At 34.2% G+C, this 26,916-nt stretch overlaps 1 protein-coding gene across 1 annotated transcript in view; it reads right to left on the bottom strand.

Moving 5' to 3' along the window:
• LOC129223788 (neural-cadherin-like) overlaps nucleotides 1–26,916 on the bottom strand; it is a 461,316-nt gene that overhangs the window by 8,176 nt on the left and 426,224 nt on the right. The window contains exons 15-25 of the mRNA XM_054858146.1: nucleotides 26,521–26,654; nucleotides 19,728–19,976; nucleotides 19,017–19,226; nucleotides 13,131–13,436; nucleotides 10,764–11,011; nucleotides 9,498–9,775; nucleotides 8,306–8,654; nucleotides 6,735–6,980; nucleotides 4,714–4,894; nucleotides 3,271–3,437; nucleotides 986–1,286 (exon numbers count right to left, since the gene is read on the bottom strand). Coding sequence (XP_054714121.1) covers nucleotides 986–1,286; nucleotides 3,271–3,437; nucleotides 4,714–4,894; nucleotides 6,735–6,980; nucleotides 8,306–8,654; nucleotides 9,498–9,775; nucleotides 10,764–11,011; nucleotides 13,131–13,436; nucleotides 19,017–19,226; nucleotides 19,728–19,976; nucleotides 26,521–26,654 — 2,669 coding nt within the window. The remainder of the gene's footprint in view (nucleotides 1–985; nucleotides 1,287–3,270; nucleotides 3,438–4,713; nucleotides 4,895–6,734; nucleotides 6,981–8,305; nucleotides 8,655–9,497; nucleotides 9,776–10,763; nucleotides 11,012–13,130; nucleotides 13,437–19,016; nucleotides 19,227–19,727; nucleotides 19,977–26,520; nucleotides 26,655–26,916) is intronic.

The raw sequence follows: 26,916 nt of genomic DNA, 5'->3' as shown, positions 1-26,916 counted from the left end.
AAGAATGTGATTTTATTATTCTCACACCATGTACATAATGCAGATAAACTCAGGAATCATTATAATGGTGCAATAAAATAACTAATAAACTGGTCTTATGTTTTATATAGACAATGAAATAAAGATATCAAATTGAAGCAGTTGTTGTTGGAAATTAGAGTTTATCGTTGCGATTCGAGAAATATGGAATAAGTATGGTCTCTAAACCACATTAAATATACAATGATTATTGTAAATTTAGAATTTTCATACAGTTAAAAAAAATCTTGCAATTGTTGGCTATTTTATATTACATTTGTAAGCACAAATTCTTGACATTCCATAGGAAAGAATTTAAAAAAGGCCTCCTTCTCTCAATCTAATGATACATTTTAAACATATGTGTATACCAAATGGCTATAAAAACACAATGTTGCTGACTGAATAACTAAAATACAATGCTTTTCTGTAATTGAATAAAAGAAAGCCACAAGTTAGATTTTAAAAACATTACAGTAAAAGCAAAGAATGAAAGGAAGCTCAGTCTGAGGTCAGAATAACCTAGAAATTCACATATGTCTTTATTTTACCGTTCAATATGTAGGTTAGTATTGCAATACCCAATATACATATATGCTCTTCCTTCCCTTCAGCTGTTACTACTATCACCATTACGGTGCTTTAATGTCTAAGAGTAATTTCAAGCACTAAAATCCATTACAACTGTGTTCGCCATATTACATTTAACCTTCATGAATGGATCAGTTTCAAAAAAAGGTAACATATCTTCTTCTAGACATTTATTCAGATCTCTATTTTCTCCCTAATTACTTAAATCATTATTGGTACATCTTAAACATTATTTTAAGATAAATTTTTTTATGGGTAGGATAGGATTCTCCGAAGCATCCTTCTATTCCTAAGAAATCCATGAGTTCATAGCTTGAAGACCAGTGGTTAGAAACAACTTTAGTGAAAATTATTTGCCTACAAGATGAATGCCTACCTTCCTGAAAGTCATTGTCGATCACAGTCACACCCGGAGCTACGTAGTGGACATCTCCACCAGCTATCACATCTTGCTTGTTGATGGACAATTCCTGGTGTTGTCCCTCGTATTCCAGCAGTTCACTGTAGCGCCTTCCTCCCCCGCCATCGAGAGATATGCTGGCTGTGCTGCCAAAGCGCTGGACATTTACTGTGTGCCACTGACCGTCACTCACCTTCACATGAGGCAGCCACAGTTCTTGTTCCGCAGATCGGAAGTGATTCAGGTTGAAGCGGAACCTCAATGTTCTGTTGCGGACCTGAAATTCAATGTGGCATGAGTCTCAGTCAAAGATTATTTTACGGTTATGTTTTTAAAACTAGATGCTTCCCTGACCCCTACATGGAGGGTGTTAGTAGCAAAAGCCCTGAACCGGGGCCCTGAGAATGGGACCAGGATGAAACAAAATAAAGCTAAACCTTAACTTTTAACTACTCACAAAAATTTAAAAAGCATGTGGCACTATTTGGCATGGGGCCTATTTATTGGACAAATATTAAAGAATGAAATGGTATTATGTTTTCATTGAGGTTTTGCAAAAATTAAAAGAATGGATGGATAACATTTATTAGCAATTTTTGAAAGCTTGCTTCATTCCACTTGGCATAAAGCAGCATCTTGTTCACTTGGCAACAAAAATGGTAATGTTCATTCATTCGGAAAGTTTGTGGATGAGATATCAGCTGGCAACTTATCAGTTTGAATGAAGCAAGATTAGTCGGTGATGCATCTAAGTAATTCCAACTTGAGGGTCATTTACTTTGAACAGGAGCAAGCTTACGCCCAAGGTTTTTAAGATTCCATATTTTATTCTGTGTGCATCAAGTGCTTTCAGATTTACATTTTTGCTTACTCATTATAAAACTTGACCCAAAAATACCATATGAAACATTCCTTACTGAAATTTTTGTTCAGCTCTAACTTCTGTCAAGCTTAGTTTGTAATCTAAAGTTAGTTATGCTAAAAATGCAGTAAAAATATGCCCCAAAATAAAGGAAGGTAAGTTTCTTCTTACTCATGAAAAAAAAAAATCACTTTAGGAAATATTTATTATATTGAGATCTTACTATCATTGGTGCACTGATGCCCTTGTGAAAGCACTTTAACTTTTGAATTATGTTTCAGTACTAAATCAAAGAGCTGCACCCAGTTTATTGTATAATCTACGGCAGTGTACAATGCATATGTCAAAAATTGAACTTTTTAAGCAGATTAGCAGTAAATTATAATGCCGAAAATGTGGTAATGTTATTTTATCTGACTCAGATGAAAGATAAATTTCAAACATGAATGGTGAGGGCAGACAAGTGAAAGATTGGTTGTCCAGAAACTACTTCCAGATAGAGAATGGCAAATATCCAGAAGCTTCAATTTCTACAGAGCACAATTATTTCTGGGGTACTTTAATCGAATTAAAAGTTTTAAGATAGAGCAAAATCTTCATTAGGGATAAATGAGGTGATAATAACTAGCTAAGTTTGTCCCAATGCCCAGGAGTTCCCAAACTTTTCTGACTTGCGGCACTCTTTGAAGAATTAGAATTTGTTCATGGAGCCGAGTATTAGGGTGGTTCAAAAATACATGTAAAATGTGTTACATGTGTTTCTCCTAGGTACCGGAAATCCTTCAATATTTTTAGACTTGTGGATAGCGATATACTGGAAGAATTTAAGCTTCCTACTTCAACTGAAAGAGGGTGCTCAACCCCCTCCCCCAAGCTTCAATAGTATGGGGAGGGGGGGTTTAAAAAATACATCGAACTGGAAAAACATTGCTACATATTATAATACACACTAGAAATATGCATATACATTGCAATCAAACATTTACAAAAAAAAAAAAAACAGCTGGGGAAATTAAATATTCCTCAATTTGTGGCATTTTCTTTGATACGGCTAATATTAAATTAAGTGGTCATTGAGCACCATCTTAAAATTTGAGTAAGAAGCCAAAACTTTTACAGCACAATACTATTAGTAAGTGTAAAAAAAGGGGGGTGTCCTGAACTCTAGCTGGAAATTTTTTTTTTGAACCACCCTACCCAGTATGTATGTAGATGCCATGGGCACTTGGTGGCACTCCTTGCCTCTCCCTGCGACACTCACTTTGGGAATCCCTGTAATAGCCTGTAGCCAGTCATTGTATTTACATTTGTCTTTGTTTCAAATGTATGGGAAATAATTTGTTAATAAGATCAGCTTGAATAACAAAATAAAATGAATAATTATTTTAAAGAAGCACACCTCTAGCACAAGGTATTCCCTTCCATGTTTGCTGGCTGCTCTAAAAAGTTCTCCATGTTTGTGTCGGGTCCTGAAGCTCAGCTGGATTTCATTGGAATATTCATTGGGATTGAAAGTCAAGGCATAACGAATGTAGCTGTTCTGTTCAAACATTTTTTCTTGCGTTTCTAAAAAGAAAGAACCAATGTTTAATGTTATGCAAGAAGTCTTTGTATACATCAAACTTTTCTTTTCAGAAACATCCACAAAACTTTTGGGAAATCAATAAATTCTATTCTAAATTTCTACTAGACAAAAAATGTCTTTTATAATCATCTACAATTTTTTTAAATATTTATTTGAAAAAATTAATTCACACGTGATAGCAGCACTAGGGTTTTTGCAAAAATATATTCTTAGTGTTGTCTAATAAGAAATGTTATTTATTAAAGATTTTTAGAAATGTTGCTTATCAATTATGAAAGGATATTACTAGGCAATGGTAATCTTTAATAAATTGAATGTGAAGCTCAAAACATTTTCACTGCAGGAGATGTCTAATTACTCAGATGTTTTAACAATTATCTACTTATAATACTTGAATTTTATGAGCAATATTTCTTTTTGGAATACAATCTGTCATTCGTTAGGATTCATCACAAATATGCACCAAATAAAATCGCAAAAATATAGGACATAATAAATGAAATGCATAAGATAAGAACTGCTTGATATAATTAGTCAAATTACTTCTTTGGATTTAAAAAAAGGAACATTCAATTTAAGAATAATCTGTAAGTGTATAATACATTTGCACTTTTGGTCAATAAAGTAAGAAGATTTGAAGAAGTATTAAATTTACAATTTAATATTATTTCAAGGAAAAATTAAGTTTAATAAATTTATTAGCTTATCAAGCAATTTTAGTGCAAACAGTTTTTGGAACACTTGATAACTGAGACATAAAGCTGCTATTGGCATTATTTGGTTCATATGCCGCTACATGAAGCAACCTCAAGCCAAGATACGTGAGTAATGATGAAGAAAAAGAACTTCCAAGAATGTATTACTCACAGACATATCAGTTAAGTTGATTAAAAGAAAAGGAAAAAGTAAATGTTTAGAAATTGAAGTTTCCTGCATATAATGGGTTTGCGTAGTATCAACTTGGAGTTCAAGTGGATGATTTTCTTTGAAGCTTTCATTTCTTAAGATTTAAAAAATACAGTGGTACTGCATCGGGCAGGCACTAAATTGGAGTTTCAATGTACATAGGTGCCTGACAAATCTTTTGTGGGAAGTCTCCATGTACCACATCTTTTTGACTGGGATTCTTTGCAATTAAAAACACTGCATCTGTAATGTTTTGCAAATTTCTATCGTTTAACATGCTTGGTTATAGTTTCACATTAGATTGTTCATGTGAGAAACAATTTCATGCTATGTGATGATTTTAATTCATACTTATATCACATCGTTTTCCATGGTATCCAGGAAAGCAGACACATTTGGCGGCAGTGTAATTTCCGATGCAACTTCCATGCTGGCAAAATCTGTCCACCTGGTTGGGGTAGCAGTGCTCTTCAGCAGGTGGGCAACCAATGGTGCTGTCTTGGGAATCACCTGCACCAGCAAGGTCATACATCTGCAAAACAATAGGGTATGAAATACCTTATAATTCATATTTTTATTATAATTCATCTTTATAATAATTGAAACAAAAAATAACTATTATATTCCTCACTTTTGCAATCAACACAACAGTTTGATATCAGTTCGTTCAACTGAATTATTTTAAACTAACTTTAATTCACAATGAAAAGTGCTTTTAGAAGTAAAGGATATTTAAGAATTTTTCTAACCGCAGTAAAACAAAACATTAATCAATGAAACAAATTACGTCAAATTTTTTACTATATCTTAAATTTCAAGCCTGCAACCAAAGATCAGATGAAAAAAAGCTTGTACAACAGTTTTGCACATCAAGTTTTGTTCCAAGCTCGTAAGTTACTTGTTCATCTACAATTATACAACTTATGATACAGAAAAAATACATTTTATCCTTCAAGAACAAAAAGCGAAATATCAAAATGATTTGAAAGAGAAAAAATTACAAATGTGGCTATGAGAAACAAAGGGGGGGGGGGGGGTGAGTGGCCTTTTTAAAGTTTTGAGTTAAAACAAGTTTGGAGTTCAGATCCTAGGCAGGCTTTTGTTGAATATTTTTTTCTAAATCTTGCTGTGTAGCAGTATCTACCAGGGATTTTTGTTACATCTTTTGCCTCGAAACAGAGGAGAGGTTCTCCTATCATTTGTACAGGCTACCTCGAAAATTTTCATTTTGGCACTTACTTCTGTTTGCTTCTTACGGCCACAAATAAAGTACCGTAATTTCGGGTAGATAAGCCTCCCTATCATGTATGCTGCACACGCAATAATTTACTAACTAAAAGCAAAAGTTCATCGGATAAGCCGCCCCATCGTATATACGCTGCAGAAGAACGTATCAAAAGATGGTGCCGCCACCCCTTCCATCTATATATCTCTCTCTCTATATATATATATAATGGATGGATGAGATCATTTATTATAGTTAGAACGAAACTGTAACAAGCGACTGCACTTGTTGATAGATAGAAATGGAGTAAACTTGGTGTAAAAAAAGATAGGAAAACGCTACAGTTACGCAAAAAACTAGTGTTGCCGCATGACATCTACATTTGGTTGGACCAGAATTTTTCAAATCATTGTTATACTTAGCAGTTAATAAAAAAATTGTTTGACTTTTATCTTTTTTTTTATTTTAATTACCATCATTGAGACATTTAAAAACATTACTCAAACAATAAGGACTCTAACTTAGACAAGCTAGTGATTCCTCCATTTGTCAGCCTTGTGAAACGTATGGTACCATCACGAATCTGGCAACACTGGAAAGAACAACAATAGCGAACAGCGGTAAAATCGGCGCAAGCTGGTTCAGCTTTAAGGGAGTGAGAAATTAAATGTACTGAGAAACCTGTTTCATGGTGCAATTTGAGAGCTCTACTAGCGTTTTTTAATGAATTTTAACATTGCCGCTCAATTAGGTGAACATGAGAAACACTAAGAAAGAAGGTTGGGGGAGAATTGCTTCAGATATGCTGCAGATGTTAAATTTCAACTTTAAAACACGTATAAGCTGTGCCATATCTACCTGAAATTACGGTATTTACTTTTAAGAGGTAAGTCATAAAAATTACAGTAACGTTATAAGAAATATAGGTAGGTGTTTTGGGGACTACTTATCAGCAATACTTATTGCTATTTTGTGATAAATTAAAGTTTTTCTAATGTATAAAATGGACAAAATATCTCACTGTAAAGAGAAAACTTTAGAAGATAACTGCTGCAATTCATTGACTGCTTCAAGTTCAAAAAGTTACAAAACTGCATCAATACAACATATTGAAATGTACAGGAAAAAGGGCTTTACAGTTTCATACCTGGCTATTATGGATAACGTTTTTGATGCATCCAGAGAATCCTCTTCGGGTGTGAGAGTAACGCCATTTGTAAGATGACAGTGGCTCATGCTTCACGCCACCAAGTTGCAACGGGCCATTTACGTTCAAAAACTCATTGAATGGTTCAATGGTGGCTTTTCCTTCACACAATGCCCGGTCAGAAAGGGGAGGATCGGTGTCTCTCGTCTGGGCAGCTTGGCAGTGGTCCACAACCATTCTTACATTCTGTGAGATGAAAATAAGAAAAATAATTTATGAATATTTTTATTTATCTTTGACAAAATACTTCGATACATTAAAATAACTATGACGAAAAATTTTGAGCAAACCCCTTTTGCAAATCCCCTGTCGCCTAATCCCTTTTCACTTTTCACTCCAGGGTCCCCCCTATCTACTACTATTTGTGGTTTAACCAGTTGGATGGGACACTGAAGAAAGCTCTGATTTTTTTTGACCCAGATCAGAAACTGAGCAATCCCGGTCCAGCACCCCCAGAAGTATGCTTTCACTTGGAGGGGGACTTTGTGACCACAAGCATTTTTAAGGTCCCTCAGTCACCATTGATGAAGACTGGATCTTCGACCGGTTAGGATTGAACCTGGGACTCTCTGGTCACACAAGTCTGATGACTTATCAAACCACCACTGCCCTAAACACTGACAACTGGTGAAATGGGGTACAAACAGGGTCTAACCAGTTGGTAAGTGATCACTACAGTTAAGATTTTGATTTAAAATTAATATAACTTAAAATTTCAAATATCTATACCGCAAAACAGAGAGGAAAGAGAATGGCTGTAATTTATTTCTTAAAATGTATCAGAATGAAGATGTTAATGGCCTACCTTTTAGCACAGAAGATTGAACAAGAGGCCACTATATTTCAAGCTGTTTAAATCTTGAGTTTTAGAAAAATCATTTCCATCCTTTCAAAAGGGTACCTTCTTTACAATGAATATAAATCCTTTATGAGTGGAGTATATGATATGGAATCATAAAGCAATGAGTGGAAAATAACTTCCTATGCAGTTTAATAAATATTAGTGTCCATAACAAACTATTCATCTGTCTCGGATTAGTTAATGCTTTTCTATGGCTAAGAGAAGTATAAAACATCCAACTTCAAATCTTTGAAGCCCTCCCCCCTCCCCATCCAAAAAAAAAAAAAGAGTCGAGTCAAAAAATGAAGTCAATTATTTTCAATAACGTAAAGCCATGAACATTTTTTTTAAAAATTAAGCTCTCATCTCTGCCCCAGCATTCTCATCAAAATTAATAGCTAATTTTAAAAACAGTCTCATAAAAGCTTTACAGGAGGGTGGAGATCAGTCTAGCAGGCACAAAACCTATCACTTGAGGGCTTAGTTGTATAAAGAGAAAACACATATTTTAATTAATAATCTAATCATCTAAATTAATCCTCCAGACGCCTGAATTAACCATCCAGTAACATGGCACAAAAATCACATAATAAATGAAGAGTGTTCTCGATTTTGTTTTTAATATGAAAATACTCCCTGTAAGTTGGCAAAATTTGAAAGACACACTCACCATTCTATCCCAAAAAACGTCCAGTCGGTGCCAGCCACCGTCACTCAAACTTGACCTCACATTTATAACAATTTCCGAAGTTCCGGATCCGAAATCAATCAGGAGCCTGGGTCGTCCCTCCTGCAATTCCAAAGAGAAAAAATCTGTGACCAACGTCTCACCGGGATCAGCTTCCGAGATTGGGCCATCATACAGAAGTAATCCGTTGGGGCTCTGGGTCATGAACTCAATCTGGAAGTGGGAAGTTTCGCACTGTTGCAGGGGAGGAAACCAGGCATAGCCTTTGCCGCCAAAGTGCCGGGTTGTCTTCTGGCACTGTGGCCCTGTGAAACCCTCAGAGCAGGTGCAACTAAAATGAAAACACACTTAGAGAAACTCAACACTTAAGTCAGACTTTTCAAAAAACATGCAAAGTAAAAAAGAAACTTGAAAAAAGCACAGCTTGTGAAGAAAATGAAAAATATATATTTTAAGGCTACAATGATCAATAAAGACTTTCACTCAACTTCACTCAGATACAGCAAGTAATTTGAGTTACTTAGAATTCCAAGTACCTATTTACAGTATTGCTTTAGCATCATAGAAGAGTGGAAGGCAAATTTCTAACTGTTAGATAATATACAGTCAATGGAAGTGGAGAAAATTTGAATCTTAAAACTTTTAATGAATAATAGCATGAAAAAAAAAAGTAAATAAAATTCTAAGATGCAGCGGCAACTGAACTGTATAACTGGACTGCTACCAACTTAGTAATCAGAGCTGAAGAAAATATTTCATCCATTTACCTCACGTTTAGTTAAATTGAACAAATATTCTTACTTTATAAATTTAAATTTTAAATTCAACAATATTTTTAATGATATTATTTATGGAGAGATCGCATCATGTAAATGATTGTTAAATCCATTAAATACAGGGATACAGGTTCTCATACTGCAATTTTTAAAGACAATTTTTCAGAAAAAAACTTTTTGTATTGCATTAATTTACACAGACAACTTTTATACCTGAAATTAGTTTTAAAAAAAAACCCTTTGATTTCATCGCTGAAAGCTCTTGGGCTCTAATGTAGTTCATGCAGAGAGCAATGTATCAGCTAGCTATCAGCAACTATTTCAGTTAGTTGCACAACTCAAGAACACGTGCATACTACATAAAATGATTTACCAAAACTCATTGCATTGCGACTTACTTTATGATTCCAAACTTATCAGAACAAACTCCATCATTGTAGCAGGGCTTCGGTCTTATTTTACAAGTTTCCATGTCAGTGAAGTCCCTGGCACCGCAAACACAATCCGCCTGCACTTCGGCTCGGACGCCCACCAGAGAGGTTCGATTTCCATTCACCATTGCGGGATTGTCCCCGAATACTTGCAGGTGGTTTGTGCAACTGTCTTCGCACTTTTCTTCATACAAACACTCATCGATACCGACCATTGTGATGTTCACACCGACTATCTGTTCGATCTGCAAGGTCAAAAGAGAAATTTGAATTAATTAACTAAGGTATGCTACTAAAAATATTAAGCGAAATGCTACAAACACTTAATGCGTAAAAGGAAAAAAACAATAAAAATGCGAGATTTTGTGTTCTGGGATTTTTTATCAGAAGTCTTTTCCTCCATAAGATAGTTTCTTGACATTGGAAAAAGGATCCATTAGAACTCAAAAGCCAAATGTACATCTACACATTTCATTTTTGGGAGTTTTGGGTTCCAAAATAGTGGGGAAAAGATGAGGCTCCTCATGACTTTCATTGTGGTTTTCAAATACAAGAATCTTGCTGTATCACCACAATCTTATATTCAATTAACTCGGCTTTCTGAATGATTGTTAAAATTTTCTGTTTTCAATTCCATCATAAAACGCAATGCAATTCAAATTCTGTGATGCAGCTTATTCATGTGCACTTGCTCCAATATCTTTGATGAGACACATAGCTACACAATTATCCACCTTACAAACGGGTCCAATTGTGTATGCCTGACATTTATAATCAGGAAACATTGATATCTACAGGCCAGATAATTAAATATTACGGTTTCACTACTTCTCAAAGAAGAATAAAAATTACAAATAATGCACAAAGCTAGCTCACCTGCAGCAACATATTTAAAAAAAAATTTTTTTTTAAATAGATAACATGCATAATAGGCAGGAAACATTAGACCCGGATAAATTGTCTCCGAATGAGATTTTTTTTCAGGTACGCTACCTGTAAATAACCCTGTTACCATTCCCCTGTTTTGAATATCCTACTTTTAAGACTTTTGACTTTCATTGAGAATTGATAAATTAACTAAGACCAGCCTAGCTGGGCCCAAAGCCTGCTGTTGGTCATCACTTTTGTGTTTGTAAATTGTTCTACCAATCTAATAAGCAGAAAATATTTAGCTTTAGAAGAGAAGCGCTTTTAGAGTATTTAATCTTGCAAAACTAGAAAAATCATACATACGTTTCTCCTATGAAGCGAAATAAGTCCATCCAACTTAGTAGCTTTGTAATAGGGAGAACCATGAGCTGAAAATCGGATATCAGTGACTGGTGGATGGTCCTGGTTCTTAAGTACAGTGAAGATATCGACATTATCTTTTTTCACTTTCAAAAGCTTGGCTAGGATGTCTTTGAACTTGTTGTACTTGCTCTCAACTTGAACTTTATTTTTCCAGTCCCACACACGAATGAAATCCTCATCAGAATGGCCTTAAAAGAGCAGTTAAAACAACCTATTAACTGATGCATTATTAAAGTTAATCAAAATAAGTAGATGTAAGGTTCTTTATTTATACAATGGTCAATAAGGAATGTGTTAAGGTTAAAGCAATATTCCTTTTCCTAACCATCATATACAGAGCGTTGCAGTTTTGTGCATAATAGAAGTTAACATATGTTATCTGCAGCAGAATGCTTTGGGATACTTTACAACAACACACTTTCAGGGAGGGATAGGGTAAAATCCAAAGTTTGAAATATAAACAATAAAACTGATGGAAATGTTGCACACGAATTTCAGTTAAATAACAGCATGAATGTTAACAAATTAAAAAGATGGAAATATTTCTTAAGGTTTCATTTGCAAAAATGTAATTTGAATTAAGAGTATTATATTTAATTTTATGATATGATTTATTGCAGCCATATAACAGGCTTCAATCTTATGTGCTAACTCTTGGTACAGTAAAACCTGTAAAGTTGACCACCTTTGTAAGTTGACCACCTGTCTATGTTGACCGCTTTTGTCAGGAACGGAATTAGTCCTATCTTATATAATGAAGGAAAACCTCTGTAACTTGACCACCTCTCTATCTTGACCACCTGTCTATCTTGACCACTAATGAACACCAAATTTGGTTTGGAGTATTGTAAAAAACCCTTTGTAAGTTGACCACTTAGTTTATTTTTTTGAATTTTATTTAGCAAATTATTTTTTTATTTTTTTATAGCTTTCCAAGAATATTTTTGATGCCAGACCAGCATTTTACTACCTAAATGAAACAGCAGCATTACTAAACATTCTTTTGAGTTTAACCACATGGGAAAACTACTAAGAACCCTTTTATTCTCCAAACTTGTTTTTCATTTGTTGTTCTATTTGAGATAGCCTTTTGTACTCTCTGTTAAATGAAAACAAGTGTCAGTAGAAAAGTACAAAGTCTTTTCTTCAATTGCAATATTTTGTGGTAACACTGGAATTGTGCTAAAGACTTAAGTTACTTATTTCTGGTGCAAGGGATTAAGAGATAGTACATTTTCATTTTCAGCTGCCTTTATAAACTAGGAGAGTCCAGCTTGTTTCTCTTTGTGTTATAAGTTTTACATAAAATGGCTTCAAAAAGAAAGTTAGTTGAACTTGAGATTGATAAAAAAGTATGAAATATTAAAATTAATTGAAAAGGGAGAAATCCAGAGAAAATTAGCTGGGAGACATATGGAATTTCCAAAACTAGTCTAATGAGTGCACCAAACTTCAATAAGGAGTTATTTTGTTGAAAAGTAGATCATCATGTGGTTATAAATGTATATAGAGAAAAATAAAGCAAAAATTTTGTAATTTTTGATTAGCTATGAATTTTTAGGAACTATTAATATCAAATGAGTAACTTTCCATAAACAATAAGACTTTTTTTTTTGGATCAATTTACTGAAATTTTAAATTTGCATGACACATTATACGTCATTCTGGGAAAATAATTTCTAAAAATATTTGAATAACATTTTAAATTATTCTTTCAAAGTAATGCTAAACAATGAAAGTGAGTTGAACAGAAAGAGTAAGTGTCAATAATACATGGTGCAAGAAATGACAAAAAAAAAAAAAAATCATTACCCCCTTTATAAGTTGACCACCTGTCTAAGTTGACCACCAAAGTACTGCACCGCAAGTGGTCAACTTACACAGGTTTCACTGTATATCTATTATTAACAAATCATTTTAAAGACTAATTTTACCATTTAGATTTTATCAGATCATGTGTGCTTCATATGTCTGAAATTATAAATATAGTTATGTATTAACACAATAGAAAAATTTATGAACTCTCATTACAAAAAACTTTTTAAGCAAACAAGAAATGCAAGAAAAAAAAAGGCAGCTTACATTTACTTTCAAAATGCTTACATGTTTAGCTGTAATGAGGAATATCCTTTTAAACACAGAAAACGTTTTGCTTCATACTATCAGAAGCTCAACTTTTCTGCAATGAATAAGAGATCGCTTGTATCCCATAAAACACATGCATGCAATAGTTTTTCAGCACGGGCTTTGATAATGTTGATTTTTCCATTGAAGCATCTGATATAAATAGGAAACATAAAAACTCACCTGAAATTCTAATAGATCCAGAACTGTATACAGCCTCTTCAGGAATATCCTTGACAGTAACGGTGACGACGGCAGAAACTTCCTCATTCCTTTTCTGGTCTATGACAGTGAAATAAAGTGTATACTTTCCGCCACTGACCATTTCGGTCATTGATATTTCTCCGGTGTCCACCTTGAGATCGAAATTTGGATGTGCTTTATTGTCCTTCCAATAAAACACTTTGTCGTTGAGATCCCAGTCATCCTCGTCTTCCACATGGACACGGCCAATGGGAACTTTCACTGGTCGGGTAGGTTTGGTGGTACCTAGAATGAAGCAAAACAAAAGAGTTATAAATATATTTTTGAGTGTGTTTGATCTCCTTTGCTTAAGAGAGATATTAACTAATGGAAAAGGTTCAATAGAGGGATACTTGGTTCCACGGGTGCAGAATATGTCCGATCCGGCGATCTAGGATCGGGGGAAATTTGAACCATCTGGGGAAATTTTGCAAATTTTTTTTTAATTTTAATTTTCCGATTTTTTTCGCGTCTTTTGAGTGCATTTTCTTTTACATCACCACTCTTTATATTTTCATTAATAAATATTAGGAGATTTTAATTAAAACATACAATTATTTACTTAATATACCTTTTACATACCTAGTTCTCCCTACAAGTTACCAGTTCATTCTATTAGTTTTAAAGATTTTTTTTTTCCAAAATTATCCATACCTATAGTAAGTAATGAATTTTTATCTGAAACATAAAACATATTGTAAAAAAAATTTGGGGAAATTTTCATATAAATTAGGGGAAATGTTAGCAGTAAAAACATTTTCCCTGCTTGGTTCATAATAAGGATTAAAACATGATTCTAGGCTTAGAATGATATAAGTATAGCCTTGAGCGTGATAAGAAATATTATTCAGTCACTTCAGTTTATTTAGGTTTTAGGAAAGGTAAATCTTGTGCAACTAATTTATTACATTTCTATGACAAAGTTACCATGGCTTTGGACAATAAGAAGCCTGTAGATGTTGTTTACATTGATTTTCAAAAAGCTTTCGATAAGGTACCGCATGTTGCTCTACTTAGCAAATTAGCTGATATAGGAATAGGAGGGAAAACTTTCATTTGGGTAAAAAATTGGCTGACCGGAAGGAAACAAAGAGTAGTTGTAAGGGGAAATTATTCTAATTGGAGTGAGGTCTTAAGCGGGGTTCCTCAAGGATCAGTGTTAGGGCCTGTTTTGTTCATTGTCTTTATGAACGATATTCACAAAAATATTTCTGGGAACATGAATTGTTTTGCTGATGATGTCAAAGTTATGGGGACTGTAGAAAATGAAGAACAAGCAAATCAGCTGCAAGAGGATCTAGATCATATTACGGAGTGGGCTGATAAATGGGGTATGGCTGTTAATGTTGGGAAATGTCAAGTGCTACATTTAGGGCATGGAAATAAGTGTACAAGTTATTATTTGCAACGTTCAGTCATTAGTCAGGCAGACAAAGTTACTGATCTGGGGGTCCTAATAAGTCAGGATTTAAAGTTTAGCCAACAGTGCAGCATTGCTAGCAACAAAGCCAATAAGATGCTTGGGATTATCAATAGATCTATTTCAAATAAATCTAAAGAAATTCTTCTGCCCTTATATAGAAGTTTGGTAAGACCCCATTTGGAGTATGCTGTTCAGTTTTGGTCTCCTTATCTTAAGAAAGACATTAATGTATTGGAAAGGGTTCAAAGGCGGGCTACAAGGCTAATAAGTGGACTTTCCCACTTAGATTATGATTCCGGGCTTAGAAGGCTAAAAATGTACAGTCTTGAGCAAAGAAGAGACCGAGGGGACATGATTCAGCTGTTTAAATTTATTAATACGAAAGATGTTACGGGGCTAAAGTTTAGCACTGAAAACAGGACAAGGGGTCATTGTTTTAAGCTATTTAAATCTCAGGCTAACATGGATATTAGGAAAAATTATTATTTTAGCAGGGTAGTGGAACCTTGGAACAGCTTACCGGAAGAGGTGGTAATGAGCAAAGGAGTAGACAGTTTTAAAAGGGCCATTGATCTTCACTGGGGATTGTAAATTGACTAGGACCAGTCTAGCTGGGCCCAGAGCCTGTTGCTGGTTGTCGTATTTGTATTTGTATTTGTACTAAAATGAAGGGTGTTGAAGGCCTAAATTTTTGCAAAGATAGCAACATAAGGGGTTCAGGTCTATCAAAGGGTAGGCAACTTAAGGCATATTGTATGGGGAAACAATAAAACTATATCCACATACATGCAAAACTCTTTGATTTCTCAAAGCCAGGGAGGCCCCTTCTCATCACCCGAAATATCAGGTCTGCAGGCCTTATGCTTTTGTAATCCTAAAGTAACCATGAAATTGGGAAAAGTCTTCAACAGGTGTGCAGGCAGTGGTAGTAGTTTACCGAAAACAGAGGTAACTGGCAATAAGATCAATAGTTGGGTTCTTGAGGATTGAGGAATTAACTACTAGCCTAGCTGGGTATAGAACCTGTTACTGATTGTTACTTTTGTCTAAGTACTTTTCTGTATTCCAATATTGCTTGTTGTCAAAAAATTCTACCAATTGTGTTTAGTGCCTCTCTCTCTTTCTTTGCATTTCATTTCCACTTCATAGCACTATTCTTGGAGACATAGCACTATCACATTTTCAGTTTACTTATCAACAAAAATGTAGGTTTTACAAGGTAGATTGTACTCTAACTGATGTAAAAACTAAAAATGAGAGGATGTATTTATCCTCACACCAGAGAATTTGAGAAAATTTATCTTATGAAAATTTCAAAATCAAATTCTAAAAAAAAAAAAAAACATGAGGTACAAAATTGGGAAGACCAGCAACAGGCTCTAGGCCCAGCTAGACTGGGCCTAGTCAGTTCATTCGTTCCCAATAAAAATTAATGGCCCTCTTAGGCAGCGCGCACATTGAGCAGACATGTGTCTGTGACTAAAATGTTTTCACAATAGCGCAAGGAGAAACCAGTTACTTCTCCCTCTTGTGCGCACACCGGAAAGACCGCGACAAGTTTGTCGTGTCTTTTCCGTGTTTCATGTCTGCCCTCTGAATAGCACTTGCGCTATTTTGGAACAAGTGTCTCACCCTTGTCTTCAAATATGGCGGCTGCTAAGGAATACGAAGTCAATAATAGCCGGTTAAAAACATGATGAAGTGTTGCATAATTACACTTAATGATTATTCAAATAAATATGTGACTGAGAAAGAGTGGCATGAGATGGGAAAAAAATTAAACTATTCTACAAAGTTTTAATTGCTGTTTAGGGCTATTTCACGGAAAGCGGTTATTTTGTCCCTCAGGGACGCCACCTATATTTCAATAAAAATAATATTCTAAAATACTAATGAACAATATTTTTCTGCTTAACAAATCACAAACTTATGTGTAATTTTTTAAACAAAATTGTCGCCATTAGCATTGTTACTTTTTAATGAAATATATGAGCCGTTGCGGGCGGGATAGAGCGTTGACTTTTCTGTGAAATGGGCCTGTAGTTTAATTTTCCCATTATTTCGTAAACATTTTTGGAAATAATTTAAAGTTAGTGACTGCTTTTGATTTTTTACTGCAATCGCATATCTGGATTTTGTCAGTTTTCAACAGTTAAAACTAATATTTCACACTTGTCAGCAAGGTTCGCTGATATATATATCATGATATATGCCTGATATTTATTTTTAAAAAAATGTAGTATCTGATATTTTTTATGCTTCTTTTTGTCTAAAAGGTAGCTTTATTAATTTGATTCATTTATTACTAACAAGTATAGTTATTTCAAATAATTAAAACTTTTCATTCAGCAATTTGCATATAATATGATGGTATTTCACGGGTAACTGACTGACATTTTTGGAGCAAAATAGTGTGTATTTTGCAACATTCAATGCAAAATATGCATTAAGCTAACGATTTTTTCTCCTGGATTATTGTATTTTTAAGCAGAAGTTACTGGTATAATTGAATTCTTGAAATACATTTTGGATAATGTTTAAAAAATTATCAAAAGTACAGTAACTGACTGACACCGTACTTTTCAAAATGTCAGTCAATTACTCTGTTTGTAACAATTTTTTAAAAATCAATCAAAATACATTTCGAGAATTCAATCAGACCATTAAATTTAGCTTAAAAGATACACTAATCCAGTAGAAAATTTCGTTAGCTCAACGCACATTTTGCATTGAAGTCTACAAAAATAGTCACTGTATTACTCTAAAACTGTCAGTAGATTACCCGTGGAAATTTCGTTAGCTCAACGCACATTTTGCATTGAAGTCTACAAAAATAGTCACTGTATTACTCTAAAACTGTCAGTAGATTACCCGTGGAATTGCCTATACATTATTGTACCATTTAATATAATATAATACAAAATAAAATAATGGAAAATAGGCAACAGTGATTTAAGCATGCAATTCCTTTTTTGAAAAATTCAGTTTGTTTTGATCGAAAATATTGGATGTATCAAAATATATGATTGATATCAGAATGATTGCCTGATCTGGGGGGGGGGGGAGAGGTAAGCTTTGTTATGGGCAGCAATTTGTGGGGGCAACAAATTTACCCTATTCCTGTTTTTTTTTTTTTTTTTTTTTAAATTGATATTTGATATAAAACTCGAAAGAAAAGATAAGTAAGGGCGGCAGTTTCATGATTTTGTCCCGGCTTGAAAAACCTGAAGATCCGGCCGGTACTGACCAAAATATCGGATATTTTCGAAATTTTGGAAAACATCATGATATTTTCAGACTCTGCTGTCAAATCAAGTCAAAAACTAATTTTTGACTTCCAAAAGCCAACCTTGATAATATCCAAGCATTTTTGGAAGGGGAAAAAAATATATGGCTAAACCACCAAGCTATCTTTAAGTATTTATTTTTAATTAGTTCCTATTTAAAAAGATAGAATTTTAATTCTTCAGTTAATTTCCAACATTAAAATATTCATGTAACATTTATTGTAATACATGATTTAAAATTTTTCTAGTATGTTTATTAATAAATTTCTAATAGGTACATAGCATTGATTTGAACTTTACAGCCTAAGCAAATATTAAGATTAATTATTTTGCCAAATGAGCCAATTTATTATTATTTTTTTTATTTAAATTAATTGTTGCATTTTATATAAATGTTTTCCCCTTATTTCTAGCTGTTCAACGCTAGAGTAAATGGAAAAACATACGTAATTGCTAGATGCGGCATTGAAGATCGTCAGACACCTGTCTTCTTAGTGTGCGCGCAAAAGTGAAGTTGTCTGATGCGTAACGCTGCCCCTAGCGACAGGGGCGCTTCAGTGTGCGCACTGCCTTAAAGCTATCTGCCCCCTTGCTCATCTCAACCTTTTCTGCTATGCTGCTCCAAATGCCCACAATCCTACTAAAGTAGTAATTTTTCCAGGTTAGCCTGAAGTTTGAATAGCATAAAACAATGACTCCTCTAAATGGCTCTAAAATAATGAGCGAAAAAAAGTGAGCCAAAATGGCTGAAAATTTGAAACAAAAAATAAAATCAAAATCAATGCTTAAAATGCATCAAAAAACATGTCAAAAAAAAAAAAAAAGTTAAAATGGATTTTTCAGGACAATAATGGCATACAATTCTCCAGGCACAAATGAAAAGTTTTTAGAAAGAAGATGGCGCCATCTCTTGGCAGATGCATAATACTTTACGTATTTCAAAATCTAAAACTATTTATTGACACAATATAATGCAAATTATAGTTTTTAAAACACTAAATGCTGTGTTTTATACATTTTTCAGTTTTATACAAGTAAACTACATAGTATTTCTTCCATTAAATATGGTAGGGGGAAATTAAATTTGTTCCTGAATAAAAACTCAGCACTACTTACTTTTGTAACTATACACAAAGATATCTTTTTCTCCTGGATACATGGGATTGTCATTTTCATCACCGATGATGACTGTCAGGGTGTTTGTGCTGGTAAGGGATGGGACTCCACTATCGGCAATGACTATGGGCACCATGTATTCTTTTTGCTGTTCTCGATCAAATTTCACTCTTGTAAATACTGTGGCAGAGCCTTTTCCATTGTCTCCGTCTAAGAAAAATTGAATAGGTAATTTTAATCAAAATTCCTTAAAAAATTACATTTTCAACATTGGTACATCAGAATATTTTTTTCAGATTGAAACTGGTTTATGAATTTAATTTTATTCACGCCATTATTTAACTGAATTTTCAATCCTGCCTCAATGGATGAAAGAAATGGGGTCCAGAGCATAAAATTCATATGATCAGGAGAAGCATACTTCTATTAGTTTCAAAAAGGTATGACGTCATCCAGAGGTAATGAAACTGAGAACAGCTGATTTTTCATGAGGTATGGAAACTAAGCTCTGATTATTTCAATTGTTTGGCATGATTGTCTTGGGTTAATGTTAAAAAAAAAAAAAAAAGAAAGAAAAAAAAACCTTTTCCTATCTAAAAGTTCGATAGGTACATAAGGGACTTTTCAATTAGAAGAACATGGGTTATGGATTCGTCTTAGCATACATGTAATAAAATAAAAAGGCAGAATAATCAAAATTAGAAAAACTACCTCTGTTGAATTCAACTTTAAAAGATTTCTTGATAGTACTGTCAGCATTATCATCTAGTTGGAACTTAAACCACGGCTTAGTCTGAGGCGGCAAGTCTGGATCATCCGCAAAGATTTCGATAACCTTGACAGGAGGCGGGACATTTTCCATGACGACGGGACGATAGAAGTCTCGGAAGTGAGGAGCATTGTCGTTCACATCCAAAACGTCGACGAGCAATGTCGCTGTTGCAGTTCTTGTAGGCACCCCTGAAATCAAAATCACAGTCACTAAATATACATTTAACTTTTTGGAAACATTCCACAACTGATCCGACTTAGAATAGTACAGGGTGGCGACAGGAACTGTGAAAAAAAGTTCCCTGACTTTTCCCTGATTTCCCTGATTAAGTTCACCAAATTTTCCTGATTTACGTTACCAATGATAATGGTTTTCTTTCTTTGCTCTACTTGAAATCCGTTGCATGTTTGTATAAAATGCAGTATTTTAAATGTTTTAAGTTGTGTAAAGTTGTTGAACTAAAGATATATTTTAAAAAGATGCTACTTTTTTAATAAAATGGTTTAAAAAAAACATATCAAGTCAATTTTTTGAGGGGAAAAAAGCCTACAAAACAGCATATTAAATTTTTCTACATGGAAAGATTATAGAAAATTTAAAAAAAAAATACTTTACTTCCAGAAACCACTTAGCATAAGAATTTTAAGAAACTATTAAAATTACTCTTAAAAACATATGTGTATTTATGATAGAACTAAAAAGCAATTGAAATTATTTTGAACTAAGTTTTCAAACAGTATAATAATTGTTGCAAGAATAACAAGTAATAGTGAAATAACAGAAGTAATGTAGTTATTCTTATATAACTAATTGACCTATTTATGCAAAACAGATGAAACCATTTGACATTCATTCATAGGGAGCTTTTCTCTAATCAAGAACATAGGTTTAAATGAATGAATACAGCATTTTAACAATAAAAAAATAAAGATATTTACTTAGGTGCACAAGTTAACTCTATTTCAAATGATTTCAGTATGTAACAAAAAAAAAAAAAATCTTAGATTTCTTTTGTAACAAACAACTTTAAAATGCAAGGGAAAAAAACAATTAATTAATTTCAAAATATATAAAAAGAAGAATACAACTTGGTTACAAATTAAAGAATCACTTAAGTCAGAAGAAAAGAAAACCATTATAATCAACAAATAGTATAACGGCAAAAAACAAAGTTTTTTTAATTGAAAGTTCAATTTTAGGAATTAAATTAAAAACGCGAAGAAGTAATAACTTTTAAGCTTTTATAGTATTAATTCAAAAACCAAAGATTTCTTCTTGAAATCGTGATTACAGTACGCTAATTACTTGGAGACAATGGAATAAAGGCATTAATGAAGGCTTCCTCTTTGCCTGTATAAAGGGGAAAATGAGTCTGTTTTTGAGGAGGATTATATTTGCACTAAATGTGCTGAACTCTCAGACTTAAGACTTAAGATGCTAGTTTTGGAAGCCCAGTTAGCATTAGGGTGTAAGCCAGTTGTAGAGGGTATAAATGTTCCAGAGATTCAGGGGGAAGTTTCAAATGAGGAGTTAGATTGGGAAACTAAGGGTGTAATTTTGGGGGACTCTATGGTAAGGGAGGTGGGTAACACAGTTGGGAGAGTAAAGCGTAAGGTGGCTAGGTGTTGTTTACCAGGGGCTCGGGTAAAAGACATTAATATGGTTGCTGAAAAGAAGGGAGTATTGAATAAGGAGGACATGGTTACTTTGTGGGTGGGAACAAATGATGTAGGCCACAGTAAAAATGAGGAGTTTTCTAGGGAATGGGAATCCCTGTTGGATAAAGCAACCAGCTTTTCGACGAATGTCCAAGTGGTTGGTTTGCTTCCCAGGTATGGAGTGCATAGGAGCTGGCTAAATCAACGTGCGAGGTGTATGAACTTGCTACTGAAGTCAATTTGCGAAAAGCGCAGTATCAGGTTCATTGATGTATGGAGTCATTGTAAACGGGATTGGATTGCTAGGGATGGCCTGCATCTGAGCTCTACAGGGGTCAAAATGGTTAGTGGATTAATTTTAAGGGCTTCGGAGTCAAAAAACTAAGTTGGAATGGGGGGCATGGTTCAAGCATCAGGTATCGAGAGAATGAAATTTTTTTGGGTATTGCTAGAAATGGAAATAAAGTGATGAACAAGAGTAGTAATGTTAACAATTGTAATTTAGGAAATTTCAGGGTGTTAAATAAAAGCAACTTAGGCATGCTTAAAGTTTTCTATACCAATGCTCGCAGTATTAGGAACAAGATGGATGAATTGAAAAGCATAGTTATGGATGAGAAGTTGGATGTTATTGGAATTACAGAGACATGGGCTACCGAATCTGATGCAGAGTTATTACATATTGCTGGGTATAATTTGTTCAGACAGGATAGAGTAGGTAAAAGAGGTGGTGGGGTTTTATTTTATGTTAGAGACAATTTTATTTGCAATGAATTGGTCATAAATGATAAGCCTACTGATATTGATATGGTTTGGCTGGAGTTGATGAGCAGTAAGGGCAAAAAGCTACGGTTTGGAAACATTTATAGGCCACCTAATTCAAACCAGGGACAAGATGAACAGATGTACCGTATTATTAGTGACATGTCCAGTAAGGGATCCATTATCATAATGGGGGATTTCAATTTTCCGGGTATTGATTGGAATAATTTTTATTCTGGTAATGGCAAAGAAGAGGAATTTTTAAAAGTAATTGGTGACTGTTTCTTAGATCAAGTTGTAACTCAGGGAACTCGAGAGGAGGCAATTTTGGATCTAGTTTTTTGTGACATAGGTAGTTTTGTTCAGGGGTTGAGTGTAGGGGAGCATATTGGAGATAGTGATCATAACAGCATTAGGTTCCGGGTTAAATTTGAAGTGTGTAAAGATGATAATTTTAGGTTTGTGCCCAATTTCAGAAACACCGATTTTGTTGCACTTAGGCAGAGCTTGAAAGAGGTTTTTTCGTCAGGGTTGGAAAATAGCGACGTAGATCAGCAATGGACGGAATTTAAGGATAAACTTGCTAAAACCGTTGGGGACTATGTTCCATTTAGGAGAAAAGGTGTTAGTACCAAAATTTGGCCCATGTGGTTCTCCAGGGAGACTAAAGAAGCTCTTAATTATAAGCAAGCCACTTTTCGTAAGTTTAAAGAAACTGGTCAGAGTGCAGAGAGACTCCAGTATAGTAAGGCAAGGCGAAATTTTAAGTATTTGGTACGGATTCAGAAAAGGGAATTGGAGCAAAGGCTGGCAGATGACATTGATGGGAATCCTAAGAGGTTTTTTGCTTACGCTAATTCTGGGAAAGCTCGAAACAGTCAAATTGGGCCTTTGGTTGATGAGTATGGAAATTTAATCCAAAACGATAGGGATATTGCAAATGTTCTAAATAACTTTTTTTCCAGTGTGTTTAACGATAACTGTATCTCAACAGTTGACACTAACAAGACACAAGCTATTATACAGCTTGAGGATTTTGTATTTTCCAGGGAGGAGGTTTTATTTCATTTGAAAAAGATTAAAGCAACTAAAGCTCCGGGACCAGATAATATTTATCCAAAAATTTTAGTAGAATGTGCAGAGGAATTAGTGGATGTTATTTTGATTATTTTCAATGCTTCTTATAACTCGGGGACGGTGCCAGAGGACTGGAAGCTGGCTAACATAACGCCACTCTTCAAGAAGGGGTCTAAAGGTATTGCTGGGAATTATAGACCTGTAAGTTTGACTTCGGTGATTTGTAAGATTTTCGAAACTTTGATCAAAATTAAGATCATGATGTTCTTAGAGACTAATAGTCTGTTGACTAGTTTGCAGTATGGTTTCAGGAAAGGTAAATCCTGTACTACTAATCTATTGCATTTCTACGACAAGGTTACCTCAGCTTTAGATAACAAAAAATGTGTGGATGTTGTTTATATTGATTTTCAAAAAGCTTTTGACAAGGTACCGCATGTTGCTCTTCTCAGCAAGTTAGCTGACATTGGAATAGGAGGAAAAACTTTACTTTGGGTAAGAAATTGGCTTACTGGTAGGAAGCAAAGAGTAGTTGTGAGAGGAAATCACTCTAATTGGAGTGATGTTTTAAGTGGGGTTCCTCAGGGATCAGTTTTAGGGCCTCTTTTGTTTATTATATTTATGAATGACATCAATGAAAATATTTCTGGAAGCATGAATTGTTTTGCTGACGATGTAAAAGTTATGGGGATTGTCGAAAATGAAGAACAAGTAAAACAGCTGCAAGAGGATTTAGATCATATTACTAAGTGGGCAGATAAATGGGGTATGGCAGTTAATGTAGGGAAATGTCAAGTGCTACACTTAGGTCATGGAAATAAGCGTATGAGATATCGTTTACAGGGTTCAGTCATAAATCAGGCAGAAAATGTTATGGATCTGGGTGTCTTTATAAATCAGGACTTCAAGTTTAGTCAACAGTGCAGTATTGCTAGTAACAAAGCCAACAAAATGCTTGGGTTCATCAATAGATCTATTTCAAACAAATCTAAGAAAGTTCTTCTGCCTTTATATAGGAGTTTAGTAAGACCTCATTTGGAGTATGCTGTGCAATTCTGGTCGCCTTATCTGAAGAAAGATATTTTTGTATTGGATAGGGTTCAAAGAAGGGTAACTAAATTAGTAAGGGGACTCTCAGATTTAGATTATGATACCAGACTTAATAGGCTTAACATGTATAGCCTAGAGCAAAGGAGAGTCAGAGGGGACATGATTCAGTTATTTAAATTTATCAAAATGAAAGATGTAAATGGATTAAATTTTTGCGGGGAAAGCAGGACAAGGGGTCATTGTTTTAAGTTATTTAAATCTCAGGCTAACTTGGAAATCAGGAAAAACTACTACTTTAGCAGGGTCGTGGGCACTTGGAATAGCTTACCGGAAGAGGCGGTAATGAGCAAGGGAGTGGATAGCTTTAAGAGGGCCATTGATCTTCATTGGGGACTAATTAATTGACCAGGACCAGCCTAGCTGGGCCCAGAGCCTGTTGCTGGTCGTCACATTTGTATTTGTATTTGTATTTGTATTTGTATGGCTGTGTATTTTATGTAGCATTGAAAGCGTAAAAGGAAATTTCAAGCTAGGTAAAATAAACAACCTAACAGACACAGAAGCAATCTTAGGAAGTTCATCCTGTGGTTAATAAGTAAGATTCAATACTTTGACGTAGAGGAAAAAAGATACACAAATATGCGGCAGCGTATAATCGCACCTCATTAATTTTACTTTTTTTTTGAACAGATAATTGGCGGAAAATGCGTAGGGAATTAGAGTACTTAATTTTATAAAGCAAAAAAAAAATTTCTTCATAAAATCAATTTTCCCTGATTTTTTGTTATTTTTTCAAAATTCCCTGATGTTTCCCTGACTTTTCCCTGATTAATAAAGTTACCTGACTTTTCCCTGATCTCCCTGATTTCCCTGATCTGTCGCCACCCTGTAGTATTAAAATAACAGATGGCTAGATGCTAAGCTTGCAGCAATTCAGAGAATAAAATGGGATGGTTGCAGTGTTGCTAAAGTTGAAAGTTATGAATACAGGAAAGGTTATTGGCAATTTTCAGAGTAGCAATTGGTACTGGTGCCATTGGCAACAGTAGGGAACTCAGAGTGCTTTAGCTACCGGTCCCTTTCAATTAATGTGCATGAAGGGGTGCAAAAGAGAGAAAATTCGTGTCACTAATGAAAAAAATTGCTATGTTTTGAATTTGATTATTGTGAAGCATTAACTTCAAAGCTAACAAAGCTTAATAACTAAAAAAAAATTTAAAATTCAGAAAAGCCTTCAATAATTATATTGTTGTCTTTTCTATTACAGTCGACTCCCGCTACAACATGATCCGACTTAGGCGAAATGGCTATAATGCGATTTTTTCGCCGGCAAAGAATTTCATTCCTAACGTGAATTTTTCACCCGCAACATGAAAATTTCCTGAAGAAAATCGCGTTTTTTTCGTGAATGGACCTTCATCCCTTTGGCATCGCTGAGAGCAGAAGTTCTCACGCCGTACTAGTCTGAACACTGCTTATACAAATAACTACTCCTCATTTTCCATTTATTTTTTTCAATCTATAGGGGAAAGTCGATGAAATATAATGACACCTAAGAGTGCTGTTTATTTAAAGTTTGTGAAGAATAAAGGAAAAAGAGAAAGTTTCAACAACTATAGTGCATTTGTTTTTCTTACTACATAATGTATGTATCGTAGTGGTTTATTTTACGTCTTCCTTTCCCATTAATCATTGATTTTGTGCATTGTAGCAGTTTATGTTAAATAAACCTTTTTTTAAAAAAATACAATAAATAAAAATTTGATCTTTTAACTATGAAACAGTAATGTATAGTTAAGAAATGGTTTTTAACAGTTTGAGGTGGTGTTTACAAGTATCTTCAATCGTATGGGTATGTTTATAAAAGTTTTTACACATACCCTTTTCCACAACGAGGAATTTCAACTTACGCAAAGGGTGTTGTAACGTATCCCACGTGTAAGTCAAGACTTGACTGTAACTCGTTAATTTGATAAATGGTAAAATGTAGCAATATTGTTTTCCATAATGTTCAGATATTCAGCCCATGTTCAACAAAGCGACGGGGGCACATTGAAGCATTCCTGACGAATGTTAGTGACTTTTCACAGCAAAAGAGAGCACGACATAAACACACTAAACATTGCATTTGTAGTCAAACAAATTGACATTTTAATTACAATGAAATAAATATGAAGAAACTCACCGTCGTCTGTGGCTAGAATTCTGACATCATGACGATTAGTTGTCTCTCTGTCTAAGGATCTCTGGATAGTCACAACACCAGATTGGCTGATTTTAAACTGTCTTCGCTTATCAGATGAACGATCGATAGAGTACCTTTAAAATAAATTTTAAGAGTTTAGTTTAAAGAATTTGAATAAGATATCTGTAAAACTTGTAATATCTTTTTATATTTTATTAATATATGAAAAATAAATTTAAAAAACACACAAATCAATACTTTTAAAATTAATTAATCAAGCAAGTGTGGTGTTAGTGGCTTTTTAAAAGTTTTGAGCAAAACATGAGCAAAGTTCAAACCTTAGCTAGCTCAGCTTTCATTAAAGTATTTTTCCAAATAATGCTGTATAGCAGCACC

This window comes from Uloborus diversus, chromosome 6 (assembly GCF_026930045.1).
Source record: "Uloborus diversus isolate 005 chromosome 6, Udiv.v.3.1, whole genome shotgun sequence".
Lineage (NCBI taxonomy): Eukaryota > Metazoa > Arthropoda > Arachnida > Araneae > Uloboridae > Uloborus > Uloborus diversus.
Note: the sequence above shows the minus strand (reverse complement) of the source record. Positions and strands in the feature narration are given on the sequence as shown.